This window comes from Pristiophorus japonicus, chromosome 14, assembly GCF_044704955.1.
Source record: "Pristiophorus japonicus isolate sPriJap1 chromosome 14, sPriJap1.hap1, whole genome shotgun sequence".
In the NCBI taxonomy this organism is placed as follows: Eukaryota; Metazoa; Chordata; class Chondrichthyes; family Pristiophoridae; genus Pristiophorus; species Pristiophorus japonicus.
In genome coordinates, this window is record NC_091990.1 from 184,058,381 (window position 1) to 184,085,973 (window position 27,593).

The following is a 27,593-nucleotide window of genomic DNA, read 5'->3' on the forward strand; positions in this document are numbered from 1 at the left end:
TCACACATTGCTTTTCCTCCCATCTTTGTATCATCAGCAAACTTGGCTATGTTACACTCGGTCTTTTCTTCCAAGTCGTTAATATGGACTGTAAATAGTTGGGGTCCCAGCACCGATCCCTGTGGCACCCCACTAGTTACTGGTTGTCAACCAGAGAATGAACCATTTATCCCGACTCTTTGTTCTCTGTTGGTAAATCCTCTATCCATGCTAATATATTAACCCCAACCCTGTGAACTTTTATCTTGTGCAGTAACCTTTTATGTGGCACCTTGTCAAATGCCTTCTGAATGTCCAAATACACCACATCCACTGGTTCCCCTTTATTCACCCTGTTCGTTACATCCTCAAAGAACTCCAACAAATTTGTCAAACATGACTTCCCCTTCATAAATCCATGCTGACTCTGCCTGACCAAATTTAGCTTTTTCAAATGTCCTGCTACTGCTTCTTTAATAATGGACTCCAACATTTTCTCAACCACAGATGTTAGGCTAACTGGTCTATAGTTTCCTGCTTTTGTCTGCCTCCTCTTTTAAATAGGGGCGTTACATTTGCAGTTTTCCAATCTGCTGGGACCCCCAGGTCCCTCTGCACCGCAGCATGTTTTATTTCTCCCCATTCAAATAATATTCCCTTTTACCCCTGCATAGTTAATTCCCAGTCCAGGTCACCTTGCAACCACATTTCAGTAATGGCTGTCAGATCATACCCATTTGTCCCAATTTGTGCCGTCAACTCATCTATCTTGTTACAAATGCTACTTGCCTTTAAGTTTGGTTTTTTACCCTTTTTCCTGTTTGTTTCCTCTCTCCTTCAAACTCACTTTCTATATTTTTGCTTTGTAATTCCAGCTTTACTCCCCTCCCTACTGAATCTATTTTCAGGTACCCACCCCACTACCAAGCGAGTTTAAACCCTCCCCAACAGCACTAGCAACCCCTCCCCCCCCACGAGGATATTGGTCCAGGCTCTGTTGAGGTGCAACCCGTCCGGCTTGTACAGGTCCCACCTCCCCCAGAAATGGTCCCAATGCCTCAGGAATCTAAAGCCCTCCCGCCTGCACCATCTCTCCAGCCAGGTATTCATCTGCCCCATCCTCCTATTTCTGTACTCACTAGTTCATGGCACTGGGAGTAATCCGGAGATTACTACCTTTTGAGGTCCTGCTTTTTAATCTCTCTCCTAGCTCCCCAAACTCTGCCTGCAGGACCTCATCCCTCTTCCTACCTATGTCATTGGTCCTGATGTGGACCACGGACTCTGGCTGTTCACCCTTGCCCCCCATAATGCCCTGCAGCTGCTCAGTGACATCCTTGACCCTGGCACCAGGGAGGCAACATACCATCCTGGAGTCATCCTGCAGAAACGTCTGTCTGCTCCCCTGACTAAAGATTAAAGTCCCCCACGATTATTGCATTACCTTTGTTACAAGCTCCCACTATTTTGTGATTAATATTCTGTCCAACCGTATAGCTACTGTTAGGAGACCTATATACTACTCTGACCCGTGTTTTCTGCCCCTTGTTATGCCTTATCTCCACCCATACTGATTCTACTTCCTGATCTTCCGAGCCGAGTCCTTTCTCTCTACTGTCCTTATGTCATCCTTTATTATCAGGCTACCCCCACTCCTCCTCCTTTAACATTCTGCCTGTCTTTTCGAAATGTTAAGTACCCTGGAACATTTAGTTCCCAACCTTAAGTCACCTTGCAACCACGTCTCTGTAATAGCTATTAGATCAAACCCATTTATCTTTAATTGTGCCACTAGTTCATTTATCTTGTTATATATGCTCCGTGCATTCAGATAAAGAGCCTTTAATTTTTTTACCATTATTCCCTGCTTTGACCTTATTCTCTGCTGCACTGCTACCGTTAAACTCTCTGTCCCTTCCTGTCACTCTCTGCTTATTTTTACTCAAATCACTACACTGTTCTATTGCATTGACCTTTCCCTTTAGATATCTGAATGTCCCCTCACCTGATGCCTCTTCCACCCCCGCCCCACCAGTTTTTGTTTAAACCCCCATCGACAGCCCGAGTTATTTGATTCACCAGTACGTTGGTCCCAGCCCGGTTTTAGTGGAGCCCGTCCTGATGGAACTGCTCCTTCTTATCGCAATACTGATGCCAGTGCCTCGTGAATTGAAACACCTTCTTCCCACACCACTCCTTGAGCCACGCATTTAACTCCCTGATCTGCTTGACCCGAAACCAATTTGCATGTGGTTCAGGTAGTAATCCAAAGATTATTACCCTTGCGGTTCTGTTACTTTAGACCCCAGCTCCTCAAACTCCCTCAGCAGAACTTCATTATTAATTCTACCTATATCATTGGTTCCTACAGGGACCATGACAACTGGATCTGCCCCCGCCTCCTCCAAGTTCTTCTCCAGCTGTGAGGAGATATCCTTAACCCTGCCACCTTTGGAGAACTCCCTGTCGTGACTGTAGAGAACAGTATCTATCCCCCTGACCTATACTGTCCTCTACCATTACCACATTCCTTCCTTCTCCCCCCACTTGGATGGTCCCCTGTATCGGTGCATTGGTCAGCCTGCCCATCCTCCCTATAGTCCTTTTTCTCATCCGTGCAGGGAGCAGGTACCTTTGTACCTGTTACACAGGGTCAAGGGCTAAGGTTCCTCCATCACTGCATCCTGGGTCCACATATCTTCCTGACTCGCAGTCACACCCTCCTGTCCCTGACCATTGATTAACTGTAAAGTACTATTGAACCTTAAGGGTTGCCTCCTGGAGCAAAGTGTCCAGCTATCTCTCCCCCTCCCTGATGCATCGCAATGTCTGCAGTTCATACTCCAGCTCAACAACTCCGAGCCGAAGTTTCTCGAGTTGCAGACACTTACTGCAGATGTGATTGCTCAGGATCGCGATGCTCTCCACCAACTCCCACATGCTGCAATTATGACACACCACCTGCCCTGCCATCTCTAACCTTGTTTTATTAATTAATTAGTCAGTTAAATCTTTGATTCAATTGATATTTTAGTTTTGTTTAATTATTTTATGTTTTAAATTATTACTTTAATACGTACTAGCAAGTTACAGTTCCACAGCTCTTAATTTAACCCCCTTTCCTAACTTAGAAAGCAAAGAAAAGCTGTAATACTCACCAACCAATCACCTAGCTGCTCTCCTGAGATGTCACTCTGATTTTGTTTGTTGGTTTTGAATCGGAGCTCTGCTCCTTCTGGCCTCAGGCCCCTGGTCTCCCGCTCTGTTTGTGCTGCTGCCGCTCTGCTCATTCTGGAAGGCAACGGTATAAGCAGAGGCCCGAGACCAGAATTGGAGGGAGGGAGAGGGGGGATGGGAGGGAGAGAGGGGGGTGGGGGGGAGAGAGGGGGGTAGAGAGGGGGGTGGGGGGGAGAGAGGGGGGTAGAGAGGGGGGTGGGGGGGAGGGGGTGGGAGAGTGAGAAAGGGGATGAGATAGAGAGAGAGAGAGAAGGGATTGGAGGAAGAAAGAGGAGAGAGTGATTGGGGATCAGTGGCAGAGATGGGGGAAGAGAGAGAGAGTGGGAGGGAGAAAGGGGATCGGAGAGAGACAGAGGAGAAGAGGGATCAGAGAGAGGGGATTGGAGGGAGAGAGATATTGAGGAGAGTGTAAAGTCCTGTCCCCTCAGTACAGACTCACACGAGGCATGTAGTGAAGTCAAGGTCACTCTGGACCTGCACCTTTATTTCACAGCTCTGGAATGCTGCACTTGCCTGAGACCTGTCCTTATATACCTGTCTCTTGCAAGTGCACCCCTGGTGGTAAGGTATGCTGGTGGTTACAGGTCATATCTTATTACAGTCATGTATAGCATGTTAGGATACAGTTATATATAATAATGTAAGATACATGACATCACCCTGCCCCAAGGTCTTATTGTCTTTATAGGTTCAGTTTCTCAGGTGGTCTACGCTCTCGCGTGGAGCGTCTGAGTTGTGGTTCAGTTGTTTGCCTTGGTGTCTGTTTTTCTTTGGGTGTGGTTGCTGGTATCTCGTCTGTTTCAATTGGTGTGATTGTTGTTGACTCGCCTGGGCTGTCTGTTGGGATTGCCCTTTCCTCAGGTTGTTCCCTCTGTCTGTCCACCAGGTGTGGTGCGAGTTCCACATTGTAGTCTGCCTCTGGTTCCGCAGTGTTGTTGGTAAATCTGCTTTTGACTTGGTCGACATGCCTCCGGCAGGTTTTGCCATTGTCCATTTGTACTACCAGTAGCCTGTTTCCTTCCTTGCCTGTTACTGTCCCTGCAAGCCATTTGGGACCCCTGCCATAGTTTAGTACAAACACTTTGTCCCCTATCTCATTCCATCTCCCCCTCGAATTTCTGTCATGGTACTCAGTCAGCTTACGGTGCTTTGCCTCAACGATTTCGTGCATGTCTGGGAGGATTAATGAGAGCCTTGTTTTTAAAGTCCCTTTCATCAACAGTTGCGCGGGGGGATCCCAGTCAGTGAGTGCGGACGAGATCTGTATGCCAGCAGCAGTCGCGACAGGTGACCCTGCAGCGTGGGACCTTGGATTTTAAGCATGCCTTGTTTAATGATTTGCACTGCTCTCTCCGCCTGGCCATTGGAGGCCGGCTTGAACGGTGCTGTCTTGACGTGATTTATGCCGTGGTCAATTATAAAGTCTTGGAATTCTGCGCTGGTGAAGCACGGACCATTGTCACTGACCAATATGTCAGGGATTCCGTGCGTTGCAAACATGGTTGCGAGGCTCTCCACAGTGGTGGAGGTTGTGCTCGAGTTTAAAATGGTGCATTCGATCCACTTTGAAAATGCATCTACAACTACGAGGAACATTTTGCCCATGAATGGGACCGCATAGTCTATGTGCACCCGCGACCACGGTTTGGTAGGCCAGGGCCAGGGGCTCAGTGGAGCCTCCCTGGGGGCATTGCTGAGTTCGGCACAAATGGTGCACCTTCGGACGCAGAGCTCCAAGTCCGCGTCAATACCAGGCCACCAGACGTGGGATCTGGCTATGGCCTTCATGAGAATGATCCCCGGGTGCTCGCAGTGGAGCTCCCGGACAAATGCCTCTCTGCCTTGCAGAGGCATGACTACTCGGCTGCCCCACATCAGGCAATCTGCTTGTAGTGATAGCTCATGTATGCGCCTGTGAAAGGGTTTTAATTCCTCGGGGCAGGCCTCGCAAGCCTCTGACCAGTAACCGGGTGGATACCTTCAAACCGGTTAGGACCGGTTTGAAGGTATGAGGCGTGAATTGGCTAGGATAGATTGGCGAATGATACTTAAGGGGTTGACTGTGGATGGGCAATGGCAGACATTTAGAGACCGCATGGATGAACTACAACAATTGTACATCCCTATCTGGCGTAAAAATAAAAAAGGGAAGGTGGCTCAACCGTGGCTATCAAGGGAAATCAGGGATAGTATTAAAGCCAAGGAAGTGGCATACAAATTGGCCAGAAATAGCAGTGAACCTGGGGACTGGGAGAAATTTAGAACTCAGCAGAGGAGGACAAAGGGTTTGATTAGGGCAGGGAAAATAGAGTACGAGAGGAAGCTTGCAGGGAACATTAAGACGGACTGCAAAAGTTTCTATAGATATGTAAAGAGAAAAAGGTTAGTAAAGACAAACGTAGGTCCCCTGCAGTCAGAATCAGGGGAAGTCATAACGGGGAACAAAGAAATGGCAGACCAATTGAACAAGTACTTTGGTTCGGTATTCACTAAGGAGGACACAAACAATCTTCCGGATATAAAAGGGGTCAGAGGGTCTAGTAAGGAGGAGGAACTGAGGGAAATCCTTATTAGGCGGGAAATTGTGTTTGGGAAATTGATGGGATTGAAGGCCGATAAATCCCCAGGGCCTGATGGACTGCATCCCAGAGTACTTAAGGAGGTGGCCTTGGAAATAACATATGCATTGACAGTCATTTTCCAACATTCCATAGACTCTGGATCAGTTCCTATGGAGTGGAGGGTAGCCAATGTAACCCCACTTTTTAAAAAAGGAGAGAGAGAGAAAACAGGGAATTATTGACCGGTCAGCCTGACCTCAGTAGTGGGTAAAATGATGGAATCAATTATTAAGGATGTCATAGCAGCGCATTTGGAAAGAGGTGACATGCTAGGTCCAAGTCAGCATGGATTTGTGAAAGGGAAATCATGCTTGACAAATCTTCTGGAATTTTTTGAGGATGTTTCCAGTAGAGTGGACAAGGGAGAACCAGTTGATGTGGTATATTTGGACTTTCAGAAGGCTTTCGACAAGATCCCACACAAGAGATTAATGTGCAAAGTTAAAGCACATGGGATTGGGGGTAGTGTGCTGACATGGATTGAGAACTGGTTGTCAGACAGGAAGCAAAGAGTAGGAGTAAATGGGTACTTTTCAGAATGGCAGGCGGTGACTAGTGGGGTACCGCAAGGTTCTGTGCTGGGGCCCCAGCTGTTTACACTGTACATTAATGATTTGGACGAGGGGATTAAATGTAGTATCTCCAAATTTGCGGATGACATGAAGTTGGGTGGCAGTGTGAGCTGTGAGGAGGATGCTATGAGGCTGCAGAGCGACTTGGATAGGTTAGGTGAGTGGGCAAATGCATGGCAGATGAAGTATAATGTGGATAAATGTGAGGTTATCCACTTTGGTGGTAAAAACAGAGAGACAGACTATTATCTGAATGGTGACAGATTAGGAAAAGGGGAGGTGCAACGAGACCTGGGTGTCATGGTACATCAGTCATTGAAGGTTGGCATGCAGGTACAGCAGGCAGTTAAGAAAGCAAATGGCATGTTGGCCTTCATAGCGAGGGGATTTGAGTACAGGGGCAGGGAGGTGTTGCTACAGTTGCACAGGGCCTTGGTGAGGCCACACCTGGAGTATTGTGTACAGTTTTGGTCTCCTAACCTGAGGAAGGACATTCTTGCTATTGAGGGAGTGCAGCGAAGGTTCACCAGACTGATTCCCGGGATGGCAGGACTGACCTATCAAGAAAGACTGGATCAACTGGGCTTGTATTCACTGGAGTTCAGAAGAATGAGAGGGGATCTCATAGAAACGTTTAAAAATTCTGACGGGTTTAGACAGGTTAGATGCAGGAAGAATGTTCCCAATGTTGGGGAAGTCCAGAACCAGGGGTCACAGTCTAAGGATAAGGGGTAAGCCATTTAGGACGAGATGAGGAGAAACTTCTTCACCCAGAGAGTGGTGAAGCTGTGGAATTCTCTACCACAGAAAGTTGTTGAGGCCAATTCACTAAATATATTCAAAAAGGAGTTCAATGTAGTCCTTACTACTAGGGTGATCAAGGGGTATGGTGAGAAAGCAGGAATGGGGTACTGAAGTTGCATGTTCAGCCATGAACTCATTGAATGGTGGTGCAGGCTCGAAGGGCCGAATGGCCTACTCCTGCACCTATTTTCTATGTTTCTATGTTTCTATGTTTCTAGGACACATCTTTTTACTAAGGATAACGTGGGGTCGCTGGCCGCCCAGGCTCTGATTTGGCGAGCCGTCATGGGCGAACCTGTGGACTCAAAGGCATTGATTGCCATGACTATCTCACAGTCCTGTTCGTCAGACCCTTCCGTGGTCGCCAGGGGTAGCCTGCTGAGCACGTCGGCACGGTTGTCTGTGCCTTATTGTGTAGTCGTAGGACGCCAGTATGAGTGCCCACCGTTGAATTCAGAAATCAGGACTTGTCATTAAGGGGGCCCAATCAGAGCTTTAGGTGTTGCAAATATACACGTCCTAAATTGACTGTCACACGTTCCTGCATTACAACAGTGACTACACTTTAAAAGTATATCATTGGCTGTGAAGTGCTTTGCGATGTCCATAAGATGTAGAAGGTGCTATATAAATTCAAGTTCTTTCTTAACTTTGGAATTCTGAGACCTCTCACTGTTTTTAATATATTGTGGATAGATATCTCAAGAACTATAGAGGACCCAGCACGGACCCCTGGGATAGAATTATAGAATCATAGAGATTAACAGTGGCGGTGTGAGCTGTGAGGAGGATGCTAAGAGGCTGCAGGGTGACTTGGACAGGTTAGGTGAGTTGGCAAATGCATGGCAGATGCAGTATAATGTGAATAAATGTGAGGTTATTCACTTTGTTGGCAAAAACAGGAAGACAGAATATTATCTGAATGATGAAAGATTAGGAAAAGGGGAGGTGCAACGACACCTGGGTGTCATTGTACATCAGTCATTGAAGGTTGGCATGTAGGTACAGCAGGCGGTGAAGAAGGCAAATGGCATGATGGCCTTCATAGCGAGGGGATTTGAGTACAGGGGCAGGGAGGTGTTGCTACAGTTGTACAGAGCCTTGGTGAGGCCACACCTGGAGTATTGTGTTCAATTTTGATCTCCTAATCTGAGGAAGGACGTTCTTGCTATTGAGGGAGTACAGCGAAGGTTCACCAGACTGATTCCCGGGATGACAGGACTGACATATGAAGAGAGACGGGATCATCTGGGCTTGTATCCACTGGAGTTTAGAAGAATGAGAGGGGATCTCATAGATCTCATAGAAAATTCTGACGGGATTGGACAGGTAAGAGTCAGGAAGAATGTTCCCGTTGCTGGGGAGTTCCAGAACCAGAGGTGACAATCTAAGAATAAGGGGTAAGCCATTTAGGACCGAGATGAGGAGAAACTTCTTCATTCAGAGAGTGGTTAACCTGTGGAATTCTCTACCGCAGAAAGTTGTTGAGGCTAGTTTGTTAGATATATTCAAAAGAGAGTTAGATATGGCCCTTACGGCCAAAGGGATCAGGGGGTATGGAGAGAAAGCAGGAAAGGGGTACTGAGGTTGAATGATCAGCCATGATCTTATTGAATGTCGGTGCTGGCTCGAAGGGCCGAATGGCCTGCTCCTGCACCTAATTTCTATGTTTCTATGTTTCTATGGAAGGAGGCCATTTTGGCCCATCTTATCCACGCTGGCCGACAAGAGTTGTCCAGCCTAATCCCACTATCCAGCTTTTGGTCTGTAGCCCTGTAGGTTACGGCACTTTAATTGCACATCTTTTAAATGTGGTGAGGGTTTCTGCCTCTACTGCCCTTTCAGGCACTGAGTTCCAGATCTCTGGGTGAAGAAATTTCCCCTCATATCTCCTCTAAACCTCCCCCCAATTACTTTAAATCTATGCCCCTCTGCCAAGAGAAACAGGTCCTTCCTATCCACTCTATCCAGACCCCTCATAATTTTATACATCTCAATCAGCTCTCCCCTTAGCCTCCTCTGTTCCAAAGAAAACAGACCCAGCATCTTCAATCTTTCTTCATAGCCAAAATTCTCTAGTCCAGGCAACATTCTTGTAAATCTCATCTGCACCCTTTCCAGTGCAATCACATCTTTCCTGTAATGTGGTGACCAGAATTGCACAGTACTCCAGCTCCAAGTATTCCATATGCCTTCTTAACCACTTTATGTACCTGGTCTGCTACCTTCAGGAATCTGTGGACCTGCACTCCAAGGTCTCTTTGTTTCTCTACACTTTTCAGTGTCATACCATTTAATGTGCATTCCCTTGCCTTGTTAGACCTCTCGAAATGCATTACCTCACACTTCTCCGGATTAAATTCCATTGGCCATTGTTCTGCCCACCTGACCAGTTCATTGATATCTTCCTGCGGTCCGCAGCTTTCTTCTTCATTATCAACCACACAGCCGATTTTAGTGTCATCTGCAAACTTCTTAATCATACCCCAACATTTAAGTCCAAGTCATTGATATATACCACAAAAAGCAAGGGACCAGCAGTGAGCCCTGCGGAACCCCAATGGAAACAGCCTTCCAGTCACACAAACACACATGCCATGTGGAACCTTATCAAAAGCTTTACTAAACTCCATATACACTACATCATACGCACTGCCCTCATCGACCCTCCTGCTTACCTCCTCGAAAAATTCAATCAAATTAGTCAGACACGACCTTCCCTTAACAAATCCATGTTGACTGTCCTTGATTAATCCATATCTTTCCAAATAAAGATTTATCCTGCCCCTCAGGATTTTTTCCTGTCATTTTCCCACCGAAGTTAGGCTGACTGGCCTGTAATTACTCGATCTATTATTTTCTCCCTTTTTAAACAAAGGTGCAACATTAGCAGTCTTCTAGTCCTTTGGCACCACACCTGCAGCCAGAGAGGGAATGGAACATGATGGTCAGAGCCTCTGCTATTTCCTCTTTTGCTTCTCTTAACAGCCTGGGATACATTTCATCTGGGCCTGGTGATTTATCCAATTTCAAACCTGCTGCGCTCCTTAATACTTCCTCTCTCACTAGGTTTATCTCGTCTAATATTTCACACTCCTCCTCCCTCATTGCAAAGTCTACATCGCCCCTCCTTCTTGTGAAAACGGATGCAAAGGATTCATTAAGAATCATACCCACGTCTTCTGCCTCCACACACAGATTTCCTTTATGGTCTCTAATAGGCCCACTCTTTCTCTAGTTATCCTCTTGCTCTTAATGTACTGCCAGCCATTCTCCTATCTGAGCAACAACCATTAATCCTAATCCTTTGTTTTCTGTTCATCAATTAACTTTCTATCCAGCTTTCCTTATCCTACCCAGATCAGCTGGGACCTGGACATAGCAGTTACTCTCTCAGCAATCTGCTCTCAAGTATGTTGGACAAGTCACTTTTGGGGAGCGTGTCCTTCTGTATCATACAGGACAACTTTCCTTTACCTCACTTCGTGAACCAGCACTTGCGTTGCTTGGTCATCAAATTTGCCCATTTTCACTCTTAGTCCCAGAATTTTACATGGAAAATGTTAAGTAAAGCCCTAGTCTGTTCTCAGTATACAAATACAGGAGCTTAAATACTCCTTTACTCATTTTACAGCCTCGCTCCATTCTAATCAGTTTTGACACTCCATTGAGCAGTCCAGTGTATCGGCAGTAGATTGGATGATTTATATTTGCAGCAAAAAACCCAGAATATCTGGGATTAATGAGCTGGCAAGAATTCTCCCCAAAATTTTCAGTAACTCAATTATTGCGCCAACAATTTACTGGCTGTCATTTTACTTCAGTTAGTTCAATGTCAGACACTTGCAGAAACCCATCAATATGTTTAAGAGTTTCCAAACCAAGCTATTGATAAAAATACATAGACAGAAGCGGGAATTTAAACTGGGGTTGGGGGGCGTGTGGAGGGTGTTGATTAGGGGCCAGAGAATGATCCGGGGTGTGAAGTGCATTTCCACTTATCTGCTGGATCCAGCCTCCCTGCCTCACCCACTCCCCGAGGCTTCCGATCTCCCCTGCGGTGGGGGCGAGAAAGTGGGCGGGAAACCTGGGAGAATGGGTTTCCTGCAGGCCCTGCCGAATTTAACGGCGTGGCCTGATTAACATTTCAAAGCTCTGTTTCCCACCCGCAGCTCGCCAAATGAAGAGCTAGCTGGCTGTCGGGTGGGTAGGCCTGTGGGAGTGGCCACAGAGGGGAGGGAGGGAGGGATCGAGGAGGGTGTTAATCAGAGCTGGAGGAAGGTCAGGGGTTGAATTAGGGCTGGAGGAGGACCGGGGGCTGTTGAGGCCAGAGGAGGATCGGGTGATGGAGGGTGCGGTCAGGGGCCGGAGGAGCATCAGAGGGAGTGAATCGGGGCTGGAGGTTGATTGGGGGTGGGGTTGCTGGTCAGTGTCCAGTGGTGTATCGGGGTTGGGAATTGGGGCCGGAGGATTATCGGAGGGCTGGGGTGGTGGTTAGGGGCTGGAAGATGATCAGGGGTGTGAATCAGGACTGGAGAAGGATTGGGTGGCGGGGGGAGAGGGGGGGGGTTGTGGTGGCCAGAGGCCAGAGGAGCAATGGGGCTAAAGGGGGAAATCCGGGATGGGGAGGGGGGCCGAAAAATTAGGTCGGAGGCTGGAGGGCGATCGGAGGCCTGAAGATAGGGGGCACGATCGGAGGGGAGGCAGGAGGTGATCAGAGGCATCGGGAGGGGGGGGGGGGCAGTGGGTGAGGCAGGAAGGTGGAAAGGCACTTAAATGATGATTCCAGCAATCCTCGCTTTCTTTGACCGGCGTGTTCTCCGCGGTCTGGGAGAACCAGACCAGCCAGAGTTAAATTTGCAATGCTGGATCATCATGAGGCATACCAGCCTCATTATAATATTTAAATGAACGACCAGCGGGTTGGATGCCCATTCCCCCCCTTCCCCCCCCCCCAGTCCCGCCCCGTTAAAACCGGAAGTAAGTGGGTCGAGGGCGGGATACAGTTTTCTTTACCGGTTAACCTTGCACCCAATCCCAACCCATCCGCTTTTGGGATTAAAATTCCCCCCCGAGTTTCTGTTTGCCCGACGTGGACTGTTACCATCGTGGCACATCTCAGTTACACAAGTCCACAAAGCCGAGGTGCAGGTTGAAAAGATATAATATCGATAGAGGATCACATTCTTCTTTTAAAGAAAGCCAAATAATTATTTTTTTCTGCTAGTCTATTCCATTTATCCATGGATCGTGCGGGAAGGAAAAAAGTCGTCTTTTCCCAGTATCCCTCCGTCCTGCTATATACAAACAGTTGCGAGAAAAGTGTGGCAAAGCTAATGGCTGTGTTTTTCTGACGATTGCAGCACACGGAGATATCCTCACATTTCCCTGTTACAGAGTGCAACGTGATTTCTGTTTCCAGGAAGCTGCTTCTGTCTCAACCCCTCCAGGAAGTGATGCTCTAATAGATGTGGATGACCTTGAGGAGTTTGCTGTGAGACCAGCCCCACAAGGAATCACCATTAAATGTCGAATCACAAGGGATAAGAAGGGGATGGACCGTGGAATGTATCCTACTTACTACCTCCACCTGGAAAGGGATGATGGGAAGAAGGTTGGTAAATTACATATATTTTAGCAGAGGTTCTAAATAGTATAATCTGAATTCAAGTTACAAGAGCATTACATAGATCGCTTTACACAGAGTGCACTCCTTATAATTTTTTAATTCAGATGCATTCCTGCTGTAACTTCAAGAAGAGCCAGAACATAGGTGGGGACCCACATATGTCAGGTCCTTCCAAGGAAATTCCCATTTAAACTGCTGCTATTCCAAAGGAGTTCGTGTTTAATTGGCTGTCCTTGAAGGAGATCCCCACTCAGCTTAGTAAGAGGTGGAGCCTTCACTCATCCCTAACAAAGCCAGTAGTGTAAGACGGAGCTCATTTTGATCCCAAATCATTATCTGTAGTTGTCTTTGAATTGAACATTTTGTAAATTAAGTACAGTTAATGACTTTGGAATGACAAGTATAGAATTGGTTTTGAAAAGCCGTTTGTAAAATGTGTTGTTCCACAATTTCACAGTATCAGAATTGAATAGTATTTGACCTTCAGATAATCAGTGGTAATTATATATAATTTTAGTTGTGTTGTTGCATTGATGACTCAACTGAATTGAGTTTTTTATCTGCTGGGCAAGGTTTTGTTGAAATCCCCTTTTATTATCTGTATTCTCCTCCGTTCCTTTAGTAATATTTTGTTTCTTCACCTCTCCAGGTATTCTTGTTGGCAGGAAGAAAACGGAAGAAGAGCAAGACATCAAATTACCTCATCTCCATCGACCCCACTGACCTATCACGTGGTGGAGAGAGCTTTGTTGGCAAGCTCAGGTAACCCATTATCATGATTAATTGTTGCTGAATTCTGCCTGGAAGTCTTCAAAGAACTGAAAGAAAGCACTCCATTTAAAAACAACGTTGTCTAAAGTGTGCAACAATGTATTAATATCTCGGCATTTTTGGATCGGTGCATGCAGTGAGATATTGTTATGCCTGTGGTAAGATCCAATTAACTTATTGCTACTGAATGTTCCGCAATAAGAAAACCTTTTCCATCAAAGAGCAAAGGAAGGGGTTGGCCAAGTGGTGTTGATACAGACAGGAAGAATCCTGGTTGTGCAGTATGTGACAGTGGAGATGCTATTACTGACCCCCAGGGCATTATTGACCTCCAGCACCAGTGCTACATGTTACTCTCCTGCAGCGACACCTGTCAATACGATCCGTGCTCCTCTCCAGAGTCAAAAATAGATCAAAGCACTTTTCATGCTGTAGGCAGTAAACCTAGAAGTGCACTAGCACCGAGCATGTAAACAGTTTCTGACACTGAGTTATTAAAGTTGCACTCACTTAATGCTGAATCCACTGGACATCCATGAGGGGATATGCACAGGTTTGGGCAATTACTGGGCAATGTGGCATTTAGGCAAATTGAGAAAACTGGAGGCTATATCAGTTCAACTCAGTATTTATACCCAATGTAGGCACAGGACCATGAAGCCCAAGGCAGGTGGAATATTGTTGAAAGACATTGAAAATATATAAAATTGTTTTTACGAGCACAGTTATCCATTGTTCAGAGTTTGAATTGATTTAATATGAATAAATAGGCTCACCTATCACCATGTGCTAGCTGACCTACATTGGCTCCCAGTTAAGCAACGCCTCAATTTCAAAATTCTCATCCTTGTTTACAAATCCCTCCATGGCCTTCCCTCTCTCTATCTTCGTAATCTCCTCCAGCCTCACAACCCCGCAACATAAGAACATAAGAACTAGGAGCAGGAGTAGGCCATTTGGCCCCTCGAGCCTGTTCCGCCATTTAATAAGATCATGGCTGATCTGATCATGGACTCAGCTCCACTTCCCTTCCTGCTCCCCATAACCCTTTACTCCCTTATCGCTCAAAAATCTGTCTATCTCCCATTAAATATATTCAATGACCCAGCTTCTACAGCTCTCTGGGGCAGAGAATTCCATAGATTTACAACCCTCTGAGAGAAGAAATTCCTCCTCATCTCACTTTTAAATAGGCGGCTCCTTATTCTAAGATTATGTCCCCTAGTTTTAGTTTTCCCTATGAGTGGAAATATCCTCTCTGCATCCACCTTGTCGAGCCCTCTCATTATCTTATATGTTTTGATAAGGTCACCTCTCATTCTTCTAAACTCCATTGAGTACAGGCCCAACCTACTCAACTTATCTTCATCAGTCAACCCCCTCATCTCCGGAATCAAACTAGTAAACCTTCTCTGGACAGCCTCCAATGCAAATATATCCTTCCTTAAATACTGAGACCAAAACTGCACGCAGTACTCCAGGTGTGGCCTCACCAATACCCTGTACAGTTGTAGCAGAACTTATCTGCTTTTATACTCCATCCCCCTTGCAATAAAGGCCAACATTCCATTTGCCTTCCTGATTACTTGCTGTACCTGCATACTAACTTTTTGTGTTTCATGCACAAGTACCCCCAGGTCCCGCTGTATTGCAGCACTTTGTAATTTTTCTCCATTTAAATTATAATTTGCTTTTCTATTTTTTCTGCCGAAGTGGATAACCTCACATTTTCCCACATTATATTCCATCTGCCAAATTTTTGCCCATTCACTTAACCTGTCTATATCCCTTTGCAGATTTTTTGTGTTCTCCTCACAATTTGCTTTCCCTTTGTATCATCAGCAAACTTGGCTACATTACACTCAACCCCTTCATCCAAGTCATTAATAGACTGTAAATAGTTGAGGCCCCAGCACCAATCCCTGCAGCACCCCACTAGTTACTCTTTGCCAACCGGAAAATGACCAATTTATCCCGACTCTTTGTTTTCTGTTAGTTAGCCTATCCTCTATCCATGCTAATATATTACCCCCAACCCTGTGAACTTTTATCTTGTGCAGTAACCTTTTATGTGGCACCTTATCGAATGCCTTCTGGAAGTCCAAATACACCACATTCACTGGTTCTCCCTTATCCACTCTGCTCATTGAATCCTCAAAGAACTCCAGAAAATTTGTTAAACATGATTTCCCTTTAATAAAACCATGCTGACTCTGCTTGATTGAATTATGCTTTTCCAAATGTCCTGCTAATGCTTCCTTAATAGTGGATTCCAGAATTTTCCCAACGACCAATGTTAGGCTAACTGGTCTATAGTTTCCTGCTTTCTGTCTGCCTAATTTTTTAATAGTGGTGTTGCATTTATGGTTTTCCAATCCGCTAGGGCCTCCCCAGAATCCACGGAATTTTGGTAGATTACAACCAATGCATCCATGGAATTTTGGAGCTATCATTTTTGCCACGCAACTGCACGTAGGCAGGCATCTCTATCTGAGAGGGTTGTTAACCTGTCCTGTTTTGGAATGGATAATCTAACTTTTCAGTGGATTGTTCAGAAGTTCTTAAATGTAAACTGGACATCCAAGAATTGCTTTTCCGTTCAGTAAATCTCAACTACTAGTGGAATTTGGGTGAGTAGGGATCAGGAAATTGGGTGGCTTGTACTTCCTTACTCTCTGTGCCCCATAAGGTTTCTGTCCAAGCTGGGTCTCTCTGGTCTTCACTCCTCTTCATTTTGAGCAGGACCTAATCAAGCATTCGTTCAACATACTAACATAGATCCTTGAGTATCTGATGTTGAGGCAAAGGTCCTGCCCAGTGAAACTTCTACCATGAAACCCAGCTGTTTAAAGCAAGCTGTTTAAAGTCTCATTTTAAAAGAGCTGATGGGAACAATTTTTCATGTATTTTTTTTCCAACCATCATTTCAGATAATTTTTAGTCTCTTGGAAGTCTTTCTTCAGTCAGGTACTGTTTTTGAACTTGGCAAAAAATTGAAGCCATGGCAGTGTGGGATGGGGGCGGAGTCTGCAAACATCTGCAAGAACTCCCAATTGTGTCACTTTGTAACCGGACAGTAAACTCTGAATAATTTTCATCACATCCCCACCACCATTGCACCAATCCACGTGACCTTGGCTGAGATCAGAAACTCATTGGGTGGAGGATCCCCTGTTTAATGTGAAGGAGCTCTATTGGGCATTCACACATGGGAATGATGCAACTGGCTATAAATGTTACATTTTGGGGGAAAGTTCTATGATTTTGGATGACACTGATACCTATGGGACTGAGAAGTCTATTAAGCAAATTGTATTTCATTTGCATTGCAGATCAAATCTAATGGGCACCAAGTTTACAGTGTATGATAATGGAGTGAATCCAGAGAAAGGAAGTTCCAGCTTAGATGCATGTAATTTGCGTCAAGAACTAGCAGCCATATGCTATGTGAGTACTTCGTTGGAAGAGCATACATGCAATTAGTCGCTGTCTGTGACCAGTAACACCCTCTCGTATAAAGACTTCTGCCTGGAAACAATCTATCTCTGACTGAACAGTGACCATACCCAAGCAGGAACAAAATAATACATAGGCAGAAAAACACTTCATTTGTGTTACAGTGCCGTTTTTCGATTTAGCCGCCTCCTTCGCTATTTCAAGCATTTAAGCGTGGTAGATTTTAAAACTGAAGGAGTGGAGATTGTAAGACACCTTTTCTCTGAGAGAAAATTGTTTCAGCTTTGTGGTCTCGTGTCTCTTGAATTTGACATCAATTTCCGTATTGAAGAGAGTTAAATTCAAGAAAGTGGGAAATGATGTATCCCAGAGGCCAGTGCAAGGCCCACTTTTGTTAAATGTATATATGAAATGATTTAGACTTGAATATAAGGAACAAAATCTTGAAATTTGATATTGACACAAATGTAGGGTATTTTGGAAAACAATGCAATAGATTGTAAAAGACTTCAGGAAGGTGTTGATGGGTTAGTGGAATGGGCAGACAGATGGCAGATGCAATTTAATGTGGATATGTTTCAGGAAAAACAATGAGTGTGAACATACACTCAATGGAAAGACGCAGAAGGTTGTGAAATAACAGACCTTGGTTAAAATACGTAGGGTTAGAAATTTGATTTTTGGTGAAAGCGGTATTTTTCCGCCAAAAATAACGCTTTCACTCGCCTACCGCTGCGAGGCCTAAACTGCAGGGTTCAATTCACGCAGTGGTAAAAATTGGCATTGCACGAGGATTCGTGACGCAAACTGCAAATTTTCTGCAACTTTACTCGTAGGCCGATACTGCTGCGATGAGGCCTTGGGAGGGAGGGAAACACCCCCAAAAAATTGCAAACAACAAAAAATAAAAAAATCACAAAACCTTCACAAGACAATTAACTAGTGAATCGCTGCAAAATAATTCAAAAATAAAAACTTTAACTTAACCTTTTTTGCAGGTCTTCATATTCACCGCTGCTCCAAGAGCTGCAATGAAGCTTTTTACCTGGCGGTTTTTTTCATCCTAAATACGGGTGCGTTGTCAGAGCCAAATTTTTGGCGAAAGTGACCTTTCGAGCCTTGTGTGGCGGCGGTCCTCTCCCCAGCAGTGTTTAAAAACCGCCGTCGCAAGATTTCTCTGAATTTCCCGGATCACCGTTTTTCGCCAAAAGCAGAGAAATATCGTCAAAAAACCAGGCGCCAGTTTGGCGAACTTATAATCATTCCCTAAAAGTATGAATACAGCTAAATAAAGCCATAAAAAAGGTTAATGGCATTTTAGGTACTGTAAGAATAGGCATAGAGTACAAGGGTAAAGAAATAATCATCAATTTACACAAAACTTTGTCGAGCCCACAGAAAGAGACTTGTGTGCAGTTTTGGGCTTGCCATTCTAAAGGGGACGATAAAGCTGCAGGCAGTACAAGGAGTAGGTCCATCAGGATGATGCCAGGGATGGGAAGTTATGAGAGGAGACCTGAGATACTGGGACTCTCTCCACTGGAGCATGATAGACTAAAAGGAGATTTAATCAAGGTTTTTAAAATTATTAAATGTTTTGATAAGAGTGAGTGCGGAAAGAAGATTTCTTTTAATTCGGGTGATGAGGGATAATCAATTTAAAATAGTCGCTGAGAAAGTGAGGAGCGGTTCGGAGAAATTTATTTCAGCAGAAAACATTTGGACCATGGAATGCTTTGCCAGAGGTTATTGCAGAGACCATTGCAAATGTTAAAAGAAAATTGGCTAAATATTTCAAGCTGAGGAAGAGAGAGGGATATCGAGACACAGCAGGGCAATAGGACGAATTTTGGATTGTTCCAGCCAAAAGCTGGCACTAAAACAACAAGCTGATTGGTCTCCTTCTGTGCTATAAAGCTCTGTGGTTCTTTAACAACAGGGTACAGCCCAAGACAACTGAAGCAAGGACAGGTTCCTGACAAATCTGACACTGATAATTAAAGGGCTAGGATAGATTGTACGGCAGTGCCAACAGGCAAGTCACAGATTTCCCCATAGCTTTCTTTTTAAGTATTTTACTTCAGGAAGCTAATCATTACAAATAGTTAGAAATTGAAACAGGAAAATTGGCAAACAATTAACAGTTATGGAATAGCATTTTTTTAAATGTAAAAGTCTGGGTTTTTTTTACAAAAGAGAACAATTGAACACTGGCTTTCACGTGATACGGAGGTGATCAATGTGACTTCAACAAGAGACTATATGGATTGCCTAGTTGTGCAACTGGGCAGGACACATAGTCTACATGCTAGACAGGAGACTCCCAAAGCAAGCGCTCTACTCGGAACTCGTCCACGGCAAACGAGCCAAAAGCAGGCAGAGGAAACGTTACAAGGAGGAGGAGGCGGGAGCTCGGAGCAGCGCGAGTCCGGGGTCGGCGAGAGGCCTATAAAGGCCAGCGGGAGCTCGGAGCAGTCAGTCGAGGAGGCGGGAGCTCGGAGCAGCGCGAGTCCGGGGTCGGCGAGAGGCCTATAAAGGCCAGCGGGAGCTCGGAGCAGCGCGAGTCCGGGGTCGGCGAGAGGCGTGCCGGTGCAGCTACAGGGAGAAGGCAAAAAAACAAAGGTGACGTCACAGCCTAGGGGGTAAGTGATTGGCTGGTGATTGGTGAGTAGTTTTTCTTTTTCTTCTTATATTGGTCAGTAACTTTTAACATTGTTATTACCAGTTTAAGTGTATCTAAGGGTTAAGTCATGGCAGGAGAGCTCGGTCACGTGATATGCTCCTCCTGTACCATGTGGGAACTCAGGGACGCTTCCGGTGTCCCTGACGACTATGTGTGCGGGAAGTGTATCCGCCTCCAGCTCCTGACGGTCCGCGTTGCGGAATTGGAGCTGAGGGTGGATTTACTCTGGAGCATCCACGATGCTGAGAATGACGTGAGTATCACGTGTAGTGAGTTGGTCTTACCGCAGGGAAAGGGTCCACAGCCAGATAGGGAATGGAAGACCAGCAGGAAGAGTAGAGCAAGGAAGGTAGTGCAGGGGTCCCCTGCGGTCATCCCCCTGCAAAACAGATACACCGCTTTGGGTACTGTTGAGGGGAATGACTCATCAGGGGAGGGCAGCAGCAGCCAAGTTCATGGCACCGTGGCTGGCTCTGCTGCACAGGAGGGCAAGAAAAAGAGTGGGAGAGCGATAGTGATAGGGGATTCAATTGTGAGGGGAATAGATAGGCGTTTCTGCGGCCGCAACCGAGACTCCAGGATGGTATGTTGCCTCCCTGGTGCAAGGGTCAAGGATGTCTCGGAGCGGGTGCAGGACATTCTGAAATGGGAGGGAGAACAGCCAGTTGTCGTGGTGCACATTGGTACCAACGACATAGGCAAAAAAAGGGATGAGGTCCTACGAAACGAATTTAAGGAGCTAGGAGCTAAATTAAAAAGTAGGACCTCAAAAGTAGTAATCTCGGGATTGCTACCAGTGCCACGTGATAGTCAGAGTAGGAATCGCAGGATAGCGCAGATGAATACGTGGCTTGAGCAGTGGTGCAGCAGGGAGGGATTCAAATTCCTGGGGCATTGGGACCGGTTCTGGGGGAGGTGGGACCAGTACAAACCGGACGGTCTGCACCTGGGCAGGACTGGAACCAATGTCCTAGGGGGAGTGTTTGCTAGTGCTGTTGGGGAGGATTTAAACTAATATGGCAGGGGGATGGGAACCAATGCAGGGAGACAGAGGGAAACAAAAAGGAGCCAAAAGCAAAAGACAGAAAGGAGATGAGGAAAAGTGTAGGGCAGAGAAACCCAAGGCAAAGAACAAAAAGGGCCACTGTACAGCAAAATTCTAAAAGGACAAAGGGTGTTAATAAAACAAGCCTGAAGGCTTTGTGTCTTAATGCAAGGAGTATCCGCAATAAGGTGGATGAATTAATTGTGCAAATAGATGTTAACAAATATGATGTGATTGGGATTACGGAGACGTGGCTCCAGGATGATCAGGGCTGGGAACTCAACATTCAGGGGTATTCAACATTCAGGAAGGATAGAATAAAAGGAAAAGGAGGTGGGGTAGCATTGCTGGTTAAAGAGGAGATTAATGCAATAGTTAGGAAAGACATTAGCTTGGATGATGTGGAATCTATATGGGTAGAGCTGCAGAACACCAAAGGGCAAAAAACGTTAGTAGGAGTTGTGTACAGACCTCCAAACAGTAATAGGGATGTTGGGGAGGGCATCAAACAGGAAATTAGGGGTGCATGCAATAAAGGTGTAGCAGTTATAATGGGTGACTTTAATATGCACATAGATTGGGCTAGCCAAACTGGAAGCAATACGGTGGAGGAGGATTTCCTGGAGTGCATAAGGGATGGTTTTCTAGACCAATATGTTGAGGAACCAACTAGGGGGGAGGCCATCTTAGACTGGGTGTTGTGTAATGAGAGAGGATTAATTAGCAATCTCATTGTGCGAGGCCCCTTGGGGAAGAGTGACCATAATATGGTGGAATTCTGCATTAGGATGGAGAATGAAACAGTAATTTCAGAGACCATGGTCCAGAACTTAAAGAAGGGTAACTTTGAAGGTATGAGGCGTGAATTGGCTAGGATAGATTGGCGAATGATACTTAGGGGGTTGACTGTGGATGGGCAATGGCAGACATTTAGAGACCGCATGGATGAAGTACAACAATTGTACATTCCTGTCTGGCGTAAAAATAAAAAGGGGAAGGTGGCTCAACCGTGGCTATCTAGGGAAATCAGGGATAGTATTAAAGCCAAGGAAGTGGCATACAAATTGGCCAGAAATAGCAGCGAACCTGGGGACTGGGAGAAATTTAGAACTCAGCAGAGGAGGACAAAGGGTTTGATTAGGACAGGGAAAATGGAGTATGAGAAGAAGCTTGCAGGGAACATTAAGGCGGATTGCAAAAGTTTCTATAGGTATGTAAAGAGAAAAAGGTTGGTGAAGACAAACGTAGGTCCCCTGCAGTCAGAATCAGGGGAAGTCATAACGGGGAGCAAAGAAATGGCGGATCAATTGAACAAGTACTTTGGTTCGGTATTCACTAAGGAGGATACAAACAACCTTCCGGATATAAAAGGGGTCAGAGGGTCTAGTAAGGAAGAGGAACTGAGGGAAATCTTTATTAGTCGGGAAATTGTGTTGGGGAAATTGATGGGATTGAAGGCAGATAAATCCCCAGGGCCTGATGGCCTGCATCCTAGAGTACTTAAGGAGGTGGCCTTGGAAATAGCGGATGCATTGACAGTCATTTTCCAACATTCCATTGACTCTGGATCAGTTCCTATGGAGTGGAGGGTAGCCAATGTAACCCCACTTTTTAAAAAAGGAGGGAGAGAGAAAACAGGGAATTATAGACCGGTCAGCCTGACCTCAGTAGTGGGTAAAATGATGGAATCAATTATTAAGGATGTCATAGCAGTGCATCTGGAAAATGGTGACATGATAGGTCCAAGTCAGCATGGATTTGTGAAAGGGAAATCATGCTTGACAAATCTTCTGGAATTTTTTGAGGATGTTTCCAGTAAAGTGGACAAAGGAGAACCAGTTGATGTGGTATATTTGGACTTTCAGAAGGCTTTCGACAAGGTCCCACACAAGAGATTAATGTGCAAAGTTAAAGCACATGGGATTGGGGGTAGTGTGCTGACGTGGATTGAGAACTGGTTGTCAGACAGGAAGCAAAGAGTAGGAGTAAACGGGTACTTTTCAGAATGGCAGGCAGTGACTAGTGGAGTGCCGCAAGGTTCTGTGCTGGGGCCCCAGCTGTTTACATTGTACATTAATGATTTAGACGAGGGGATTAAATGCAGTATCTCCAAATTTGCGGATGATACTAAGTTGGGTGGCAGTGTGAGCTGCGAGGAGGATGCTATTAGGCTGCAGAGTGACTTGGATAGGTTAGGTGAGTGGGCAAATGCATGGCAGATGAAGTATAATGTGGATAAATGTGAGGTTATCCACTTTGGTGGTAAAAACAGAGAGACAGACTATTATCTGAATGGTGACAGATTAGGAAAAGGGAAGGTGCAACGAGACCTGGGTGTCATGGTACATCAGTCATTGAAGGTTGGCATGCAGGTACAGCAGGCGGTTAAGAAAGCAAATGGCATGTTGGCCTTCATAGCGAGGGGATTTGAATACAGGGGCAGGGAGGTGTTGCTACAGTTGTACAGGGCCTTGGTGAGGCCACACCTGGAGTATTGTGTACAGTTTTGGTCTCCTAACTTGAGGAAGGACATTCTTGCTATTGAGGGAGTGCAGCGAAGGTTCACCAGACTGATTCCCGGGATGGCGGGACTGACCTATCAAGAAAGATTGGATCAATTGGGCTTGTATTCACTGGAGTTCAGAAGAATGAGAGGGGACCTCATAGAAACGTTTAAAATTCTGACGGGTTTAGACAGGTTAGATGCAGAAAGAATGTTCCCAATGTTGGGGAAGTCCATAACCAGGGGTCACAGTCTGAGGATAAGGGGTAAGCCATTTAGGACCGAGATGAGGAGAAACTTCTTCACCCAGAGAGTGGTGAACCTGTGGAATTCTCTACCACAGAAAGTAGTTGAGGCCAATTCACTAAATATATTCAAAAGGGAGTTAGATGAAGTCCTTACTACTCGGGGGATCAAGGGTTATGGCGAGAAAGCAGGAAGGGGGTACTGAAGTTTCATGTTCAGCCATGAACTCATTGAATGGCGGTGCAGGCTAGAAGGGCTGAATGGCCTGCTCCTGCACCTATTTTCTATGTTTCTATGTTTCTAAGGACACCCTCAAAGCCTCCCTGATGAAGTGCGACATCCCCACTGACACTGGGAGTCCTTGGCCGTAGACCGCCCTAAGTGGAGGAAGTGCATCCGGGAGGGCGCTGAGCACCTCGAGTACCATCGCCGAGAGCATGCAGAAATCAAGCGCAGGCAGCGGAAGGAGCGTGCGGCAAACCAGGCTCCCTGCCCACCCCTTTCCCTCAACGACTATCTGTCCCACCTGTGACAGAGACTGTGATTCTCGTATTGGACTGTTCAGCCACCTAAGAACTCATGCTAAGAGTGGAAGCAAGTCTTCCTCGATCCTCGATCCCGAGGGACTGCCCATGATGATGATATATTTATCGTGATTTAACCCACTTTAGACTCGGGAAGTACAACGAGCAGGGGCAGAAAAGTTGGACAGAGGCACAGAGTGTCTAACCACCCTTTCCAGGGGTATTTTTGGTTGGGTTACATCTTCTACAGCTGGGTGGTGTATTGGCATTGCCCAATCCCTTTCTCGGGGGGGGGGGGCTGTTTTGCGGATGATGAGAGAGGATCTGTTGAACAGGTTTCCAAAAAATGGGGTCCAGACTGCTTGATGCTTTCTCTGTTCTGCAAGAAGGCTGTACATTGGACTGGCACAGGTGTTTAATCTACATGCTGGGAGAAGTAAGTTTTCACCATAGTGGTGGTATGCATCTTAAATAAAATTACATAGAATGTTACAACACAGAAACAGATCATTCGGCTCAGCTGGACTATGCCAGTGTCTATGTTCCACAGAACCCCCTCCCACCTTACTTCATCTCACTCTATCAACATACCCTTCAATTCCTTTCTCCCTCATGCACGTATCTAACTTCCCCTTAAATGCATCTTCTTCTTGCTCGCAGTGAGAGTCCCTGGAGGCAGACCTCACAGAGAAGGGCGTAGATTTGAAGGAATCTCAGTGCTGGTCATAGCCTCTGACACACCCCAAACCACATCACAAAATCATTTGATTCAGTGGCAGGACCAGAAGTTGTGTTTAAGTGTGCCACTCCAGTCACATTCTCTTGAGCATTCATCCAAAAGGGGGTCATAGCACCGATGAGATTTATGTATGATGTGGGATGTTCGCTGTGAGGGTTTGAATCGACCCTCACTTATTTTACTGTAAGTGCTGATACCCCATGTCTGAATGGATGCTCCAGTAACTGCTTGGCCTCTATTTTAAACCCCCATTTCCCACACTGATTGATACTACAGCTGAAATCAGGAAGTTTGTACATGGCAACTCATGGATCCGAACTTTGTTCTACAAATCTGTGGCAAAATCTATTGTGCATATTCACAAGTTAGAAGTAAAGGATTGAAACATGATAGTTTCCTCAGTAGTGCCAACACTGCCACTACCATCACCACTACCTCCTTTCATGGAAGACAAAAGTGGGCTCACTGATTCAAAGAAATACCTAAATTTTGGACTTTTCCCAGCAAGAATAAATTAAATAGAACATTTAATTTGGTCACCTCAAATATATAGTCATGGGACTGGCAGCCACATACATCCCTTAATATTATTTATTTATGACATCCCGTTTACATACACACAATTCCCCTGGCTTGTGCAAGAGACACCGTGGAAGTGAACAGATCATTTTGCGATGAGGTTAAAATCAGCTTCTATTTACTTTTTTTCTGTCACTGGTATGAAAAGCAGCTGCTATATCTCTAAGTATTGCCATTGACTCAGCCTCTTATTGATTCCCTTGGTCCAGCGTTTCCATGTGTCTTAGCAACAGCTGCCTACCAACATCACTTCCAATTACTACCAGCATGAATATCACAGCCATTGTCTGCAATGCTTTCTTGTTCGGTGAATGGTTTTAGATGGTTAGTAATCTAATAAAGCAGCAGGATCTGTGAAGACCTGGCTATTTTTCTGTGACGGTTGTTAAAATCTAAATGCTATACCGTACTGAAATATAAATGGATCTTTGTTTTCTTCTGCTTAGGAAACGAATGTCCTGGGTTTCAAGGGACCACGGAAGATGAGTGTAATCATTCCTGGCATGAACATGGATCATGAAAGAGTGTTCATCAGGCCACGCAATGTAAGTTGCAAGACCACCTCAGGCTCCATTTGATAGCCAGAATTGTGTGAGGCCTTATTTCACAAAAGGAGTGCGGTTCAGTAAAAGTCTGTCCAATGCATAATAAGATGCAATCTCATGCAGAGCTTTCATTACTTACAAAGTTGCAAGTGTGACTTGCGTGCCAGCTTGAATAATGTTTTTTCACTCAGTGTTATGCTTTGTGTTGTGTATGCAGTAACTGTTAGACTGAGCACTGTTTAACTCCAAGAGGTATAACCTTGGCTCTGTTTTATTAAGGTCCAAAGTGACTAATATACAAAATGGCTGGCCTTTTATACTTGGGCTGTACACACGTGCGTGCAGCACAATGGCCTCCAACAGTGACGCCATCTAGTAGCTAGTGATCCCAATAGTATATACATGACACTTTGCCAAGTCCAAAACCAGGCTGAAGGCAGGGCAAGGGTGGAGCAGGGGCTGGATCGTGTTTGCTAGTGCTGTTGGGGAGGAGTTAAACTAATATGGCAGGGGGATGGGAACCTATGCAGGGAGACGGAGGGAAACAAAATGGAGTCAGAAGCAAAATATAGAAAGGAGAATAGTAAAAGTGGAGGGCAGAGAAACCCAAGGCAAAAAACAAAAAGGACCACATTACAGCAAAATTCTAAAGGGGCAAAGTGTGTTAAAAAAACAAGCCTGAAGGCTCTGTGCCTCAATGCGAGGAGTATTCAGAATAAGGTGGATGAATTAACTGTGCAGATAGCAGTTAATGGGTATGATGTGATTGGCATCACGGAGACATGGCTCCAGGGTGACCAAGGTTGGGAACTCAACATCCAGGGGTATTCAACATTTAGGAAGGATAGATAGAAAGGAAAAGGAGGTGGGGTGGCGTTGCTGGTTAAAGAAGAAATCAATGCAATTGTAAGGACGGACATTAGCCTGGATGATGTGGAATCGGTATGGGTGGAGCTGCGGAATTCCAAAGGGCAGAAAACGCTAGTGGGAGTTGTGTACAGACCACCAAACAGTAGTAGTGAGGTTGGGGACAGCATCAAACAAGAAATAAGGGATGTGTGCAATAAAGGTACAGCAGTAATCATGGGTGACTTTAATCTACATATTGATTGGGCTAATCAAACTGGTAGCAATGCGGTGGAGGAGGATTTCCTGGAGTGTATTAGGAATGGTTTTCTAGACCAATATGTCGAGGAACCAACCAGGGAGCTGGCCATCCTAGACTGGGTGATGTGTAATGAGAAGGGACTAATTAGCAATCTTGTTGTGTGAGGCCCCTTGGGGAAAAGTGACTATAATATAGTAGATTTCCTTATTAAGATGGAGAGTGACAAAGTTAATTCAGAAACTAGGGTCCTGAACTTAAGGAAAGGTAACTTCGACGGTATGAGGCGTGAATTGGCTAGAATAGACTGGCAAACGATACTCAAAGTGTTGACAGTGGATAAGCAGTGGCAAACATTTAAAGATCACATGGATGAACTTCAGCAATTGTTCATCCCTGTCTGGAGTAAAAATAAAACTGGGAAGGTGGCTCAACCATGGCTAACAAAGGAAATTAAGGATAGTGTTAAAACCAAGGAAGAGGCATATAAATTGGCTAGAAAAAGCAACAAACCTGAGGACTGGGAGAAATTTAGAATTCAACAGAGGAGGACTA

The 27,593-nt window shown here is 45.4% G+C and overlaps 1 protein-coding gene across 1 annotated transcript in view; it reads left to right on the forward strand.

The window, feature by feature from the left end:
- tub (TUB bipartite transcription factor) overlaps window positions 1–27,593 on the forward strand; it is a 553,939-nt gene that overhangs the window by 510,741 nt on the left and 15,605 nt on the right. Inside the window, exons 7-10 of the mRNA XM_070898685.1 lie at window positions 12,636–12,827; window positions 13,492–13,604; window positions 16,946–17,060; window positions 25,835–25,933. Coding sequence (XP_070754786.1) covers window positions 12,636–12,827; window positions 13,492–13,604; window positions 16,946–17,060; window positions 25,835–25,933 — 519 coding nt within the window. The remainder of the gene's footprint in view (window positions 1–12,635; window positions 12,828–13,491; window positions 13,605–16,945; window positions 17,061–25,834; window positions 25,934–27,593) is intronic.